At 41.2% G+C, this 6000-nt stretch overlaps 1 protein-coding gene across 5 annotated transcripts in view; it reads right to left on the bottom strand.

Annotated features, from left to right (window-relative positions):
* Positions 1–6000, bottom strand: part of Lpxn (leupaxin) — a 35856-nt gene that overhangs the window by 6642 nt on the left and 23214 nt on the right. For all 5 annotated transcript variants that reach the window (XM_029472791.1, XM_029472792.1, XM_021152552.2 and 2 more), the window contains 3 exons: positions 3315–3482; positions 2390–2563; positions 2191–2272 (listed from right to left, as the gene is read on the bottom strand). In XM_029472791.1, the coding sequence (XP_029328651.1) occupies positions 2191–2272; positions 2390–2563; positions 3315–3482 (424 nt within the window). The remainder of the gene's footprint in view (positions 1–2190; positions 2273–2389; positions 2564–3314; positions 3483–6000) is intronic.

Raw genomic sequence — 6000 nt, 5'->3', positions numbered from 1 at the left:
AATTCCTGAATAGAACAGCAATGGCCTGTGCTGTAAGATCGAGAATTGACAAATGGGACCTCATAAAATTGCAAAGCTTCTTCTGTAAGGCAAAAGACACTGTTAATAAGACAAAAAGGCCACCAATGGATTGGGAAAGGATCTTTACCAATCCTAAATCATATAGGGGACTAATATCCAATATATAAAAAGAACTCAAGAAGATGGACTCCAGAAAATCAAATAACCCCATTAAAAAATGAGGCACAGAGCTAAACAAAGAATTCTCAACTGAGGAATACTGAATGGCTGAGAAGCACCTGAAAAAATGTTCAACATCCTCAATTATCAGGGAAATGCAAATCAAAACAACCTTGAGATTCCACCTCACACCAGTCAGAATGGCTAAGATCAAAAATTCAGGTGACAGCAGATGCTGGTGAAGATGTGGAGAAAGAGGAATACTCCTCCATTGTTGGTGGGATTGCAAGCTTGTACAACCACTCTGGAAATCAGTCTGGCGGTTCCTCAGAAAATTGGACATAGTCCAACCGGAGGATCCAGCAATACCTCTCCTGGGCATATATCCAGAAGATATCCCAACAGGTAAGAAGGACACATGCTCCACTATGTTCATAGCAGCCTTATTTATAACAGCCAGAAGCTGGAAAGAACCTAGATGTCCCTCAACAGAGGAATGGATACAGAAAATGTGGTACATTTACACATTGGAGTACTACTCAGCTATTAAAAACAATGAATTTATGAAATTCCTAGGCAAATGGATGGACCAGGAGGGTATCATCCTGTCTGAGGTAACCCAATCACAAAAGAACTCACATGATATATACTCACTGATAAGTGGATATTAGCCCAGAAACTTAGAATAACCAAGATACAATTTTCAAAACACATGAAACTCAAGAAGACCAAAGACCAAAGTGTGGACACTTCCCCCTTCTTAGAATTGGGAACAAAACTCCCATAGAAGGAGTTACAGAGACAAAGTTTGGAGCTGAGACGAAAGGATGGACCATCCAGACACTGCCCCACTCAGGGATCCATCCCATAATCAGCCACCAAATGCAGACACTATTGCATATGCCAGCAAGATTTTGCTGAAATGACCCTGTTATAGCTGTCTCTCCTGAGGCTATGCCGGTGCCTGGCAAACACAGAAGTGGATGCTCACAGTCAGCTATTGGATGAAACACAGGGCCCCCAATGGAGGAGCTAGAGAAAGTACCTAGGGAGCTAAAGGGTTCTGCAACCCTATAGGTGGAACAACAATATGAACTAACCAGTACCCCCCAGAGCTCATGTCTCTAGCTGCATATGTATCAGAAAATGGCCTAATCAGTCATCATTGGGAAGAGAGGCCCCTTGGTTTTGCACACTTTATATGCCTCAGTACAGGGGAACACCATGGCCAAGAAGTGGGAGTGGGTGCGTAGGGGAGCAAGGAGGGTGGGGTATAGGGGGCTCCTGGGATAACATTTGAAATGTAAATGAAGAAAATACCTAATTAAAAATTGGAAAAAGAAAAAAAAGAAAAGGATCTCACAATTCTATCAGGTAAATTAGTGATAAGGATAGTGAAAACTAAGCTAAAGGAAAGAAACTCAAATGCTGACTCCAAGGGGGAGACAATGGTTTCATGTATTTAAGTGATACGGACACATTGTGTGGGGGATGGGTTGGGTGCATGTTTGTGTGAGTACAGTGTACATGTAAATGGGTCATGACAACCTTGGGTGGCAGTTCTCTCTTTCCATGCTTGAGACAGCCTCTTGGTTGCAGAGTGTGCATGAGGCTGGCTGGCCTTCAGGCTTCCAGGGATTCTCCAGCCCTCACATCCCTGGTGAAAACCTGCTGTCACAGGCATGTGCTCCAGGCCTAGCTCTTAAGCATGTCCTAGGGATTCAGACTCAGGCCTTCTTCATATTGGTGCAGCAAATGCTTCACCTACCAAGTTATCTAATGAGGCCACAGTCTGTTTTTAAATGATGAATTTTCACTTTAATTAAAAAAAATCAATATAAATAAAACTTAGTAATGTTGGAGAAAGGTACAGAGATGGCATCTAGGTATGAAACAGACTTGTAAGTGACAGTGCTGAGAACCAAAACTCAGCAGACAGCAGTCCCCAAGGAATAGTGCTGTAGGCCTTCCCATCTCCCTTCCTTGTGCTTGGCTGTAGCCTTCTCCTACCTTCTGCACCAAATACCTCTCCACAGTGAGAGCAGAAGAAGTGCTCTGGGTGCCATGTCTTGTTCATTGCTGTCAGCACTTTCTTAGAACAGGAAACACAGAGAGGTATTAGAAGGCTTTAGAGTTGTAAAGCATGCCCAGGGCTCTTCATACATGGTCAAACACTGCATGAAAGCTGTCAGAGTGGGGCTTTACTTACATCTGTGATGGGAGCAGCACAGTAGGCACAGCGTGGAGAGAACAGGTGATGGTAGTCTTTTGAGCAGTAGGGCAGGCCACTCCGCTCAAAGAAGGGACTGGAACCAAGCTCCTCCTTGCAGTGAGTGCAGACAAAGTGCTCTGGGTGCCAGGATTGCCCCAGGGCATGGATCACCTAGGAACATCATAAAGCCTGACATGGCAGTGCAGCAGAATGTACCTCTAGAGGGCACTCTGCATGTTGCATTTCATATAGACAACACCTCTGGGTTATATACAAGGCTCAGACCTAGGTTGCACTAAGACCATCTATGACCATGCATGCTTAAAGGGTAGTAAAAGGGATATAATAACAAGACTGATCAAGAAGCCAAGCAGATTCTATTCCTCAGATCTGAGCTCCTTGTTTCTCATCCTTCTGGAGTCAGATCAGAAAGCCCTGTATCATGGTTTTGGTGATAATGATTCAGAGTAAGTCCCAGTATCTCTAATTTAAAGTTACATTTAGCTGAAATTGCATGGATTAAATTTAAATCCAAGAATGTCTGAATAAAGGGAACAGCATAAAAGGTAATCTCAGTAGTGGCAGTGAACAAAAATGATTAGGAATTTAAACTCGGAAGCTAGACTGTCCTGGACTCAAATGTTCCCCTTGCTTGTTACTTACTAGATCTTGGTCTTGCCAGTCAATGTCACTGAGCTCTTGACTTCATTGCTTTTGCAAATGGTACTCTAATAAAACCTCCTTAATGTGTTGATTCAAGTATTAAATGCAGAAATATTTATAAAACACTTAGTTCCTATTACTGTAAGCAGTCAGTGACTGATAACAAATTCTCCAACATCTTATAATACAAATAGAAAGAGCCATCCTTGGACACCCACAAACACAGATGCTATTGGCCTAACATCCTAGATCACCCCACCTTCCCAGCAATTGGCTTCTGGCAGGAAGCACAGTAGCCCTTGGGGACTGTGGCAATCCCAAGATCTTGTAGTTCCTGTTCCAAGTCCCCCAGCATTGAGTCCAGAGACGCCTTGTGATCCTGCTGGTCTGGCAAGGGTTTCCTGCTGGTGTCTGCTTTCACTGAAACCTGAGACAAGGAAAGAACCACAAAGAGAAATCACCCTACGTTCACCTTTCTTTTTGACATCTGCTATACAACCTATCAGTTCACTTCCAATGACAGATCTTGCTTTCCCCTAACCTTCCTTCAAGGTGCTGGAGACACCCAACATGAACATGAATAAAAACACTTTTATTTCTACTTTATTTCAAATTCCTTGGCTAAAATGATATCTGATTTGACATTTGTTTGTGAATCTTCTGGCTGCCAAAAAATTGAGTGTATGAAGATTAGTCTTGGTGGCTCTTACAGTGGCCCGGGTAAAAACTAGTTATTTCTTCATTTTATTTATTTATTTACTGCCAAACACCTAATTTGTTCCACTCAGCATTCTAAGAACTTACTATAAAGCAATATATAGAAATACTGAGTTTCTAACTCATGGAATTTTCATCTATGAATGGCAGGTAATAAACGTGATGCATGTCAGATAAAGAAAAGATGTAGGTTATAAGATTTATGTGCTGGATGTAGTGTGATAAGTACCAACTGACTCAGGACAGTGGCCTCTGAGGAAGAATACTAGAGCATACGTACTCAAGAATCCAGACATACTGGCATTAGTGAGATTGTCATTCCACAGAGAGAAAAGGCCCAAAGAATAAAACCATCTGGCATATTAAAAGAAAAGTTATAAGATGAGCAGAGCCAGAGCAGGAGGACTAGGACTGAACACACAGAAGACTGTATGGAGGAAAGTGAAGATTATCGAGGTCCTTTATGGAAAAAGTTTGACTCATCTAACAGGGGAGGAATGTGGCTGGCATGCAGCTAATCTGAGACTAAGGAAAGCAAATATGGAGGAATACTTTGTAATGATTTGTGTGGTATTTAAGGCCAGTTAAGAGAGAGGGTAGTGAGACTATCTATGGATTGAATTTATTCAAACACAGAAACAAAGCAATTACTATAAATCATTCAAGTCAGTTTAACACACACACCCCACCACCACCACATCACACCACACCACACCTTCTCCCTTCAACATTTCATGTCCTTTTCATCATTGGCTGCTGCTACCATCTAATTACTTAATGATTATCTTATCAGATAGATACACTGTCTCTCCACTGCCTCCCCATCAATTTTTTATCATCCATCAAATAGACATTCAATGCTTCACACCCATCTACCCTCACTTTGTCTTCCCAACTGCATTCTCTATTTCACAGTTAGAAGCCTTATTGTTGAAGTGGGCAGGCTCCCAACTTTCTCCTGAACAGTTCAGACAAGATCTGCCTATAGGCCTCTAATTATTCAATTTTCACTGTCTGGAATAGCCTCATATTATTTTACCATGCAAATGCTTATTTCCCTCAAAAATTGATCATTAAACAAAATTCTTTCCTCTGTTTTATATAATAGAGTTTAGTGTTTGTGAGGTATCTATTCACAAGGTTACTATCTAGAGATAACAAAATAGTTACTAATTTTACATTTGAAAAATAACTAAGTAAAAATATTCTTCACAGATCAAAAACTCAGGGGACAGCAGATGCTGGCGAGGATGTGGAGAAAGAGGAACACTCCTCCATTGTTGGTGGGATTGCAAGCTGGTACAACTACTCTGGAAATCAGTCTGGCAGTTCCTCAGAAAATTGGACATAATACTACCGGAAGATCACATGGTGGGACTTGTGTCTCTAGCTGCATATGTAGCAGAGGATGGCCTAGTCAGTCATCAATGGGAGGAGAAGCCCTTGGTCTTATGAAGGTTCTATGCCCCAGTGCAGGGGAATGACAGGGCCAGGAAGCAGGAGTGGGTGGGTTGGGGAGCAGGGCGGTGTGTGTGTGTGGAGGGGGGGTTGTAGGGGGGGTGAATTGGAGGTTTTTCAGAGAGAAAAATAGGAAAGAGGATATCATTTTGAAATGTAAATAAAGAAAATCCTCAAGACAAACATAAAAAAATATTCTTCACATCTACATCTTTTTGCTTGCATATTCTAAAATACTTCTGGATACATATGTAAGCTGCAGTATAATCTGAAGACCAGCAGGGGGCAGAATGGGACAATCCGAGACATGATATGGAACCGGTTTTACTGTATTTTTGTACTTTTGATTTTTATACAATGTATGTGGATTATTTTTAAAACATACATTGTAAGTTAAATTTTAAATATACCAAGATACACTTTAAATCAATGAGAAAACACAGCATAAATTTCCTAATGATTGTTGTTCTCTAGCATTGTTAAGTATGCAGTGCAAAGTGTCAATTCACTCAACTTTAGCATAGATGTTAGCTAATTGTAAAGTATTAGCCATCAGAGAACCTTGTCTGGGACATTTATTCATCTGTCCCTCCAACAACTATGTGTTGTTACTGAGTGCTAGGGTGCTGAGCAGGATGTGGAGAGTTTCATGTCTTGTCCTTGCTCCCCTCTATCACACACATTTTAAGTCTCCTTTAAACATTTCATACTGATTTCATGGGTATGCATCCTAACTTCCAATCAGATTTAAAATGGTTAGATCTCTGTAT

The sequence above is a fragment of the Mus caroli genome, chromosome 19 (genome assembly GCF_900094665.2).
Source record: "Mus caroli chromosome 19, CAROLI_EIJ_v1.1, whole genome shotgun sequence".
In the NCBI taxonomy this organism is placed as follows: domain Eukaryota; kingdom Metazoa; phylum Chordata; class Mammalia; order Rodentia; family Muridae; genus Mus; species Mus caroli.
The sequence above is the reverse complement of the archived record's forward strand: the minus strand, read 5'-3'. Positions and strand labels throughout refer to the sequence as shown.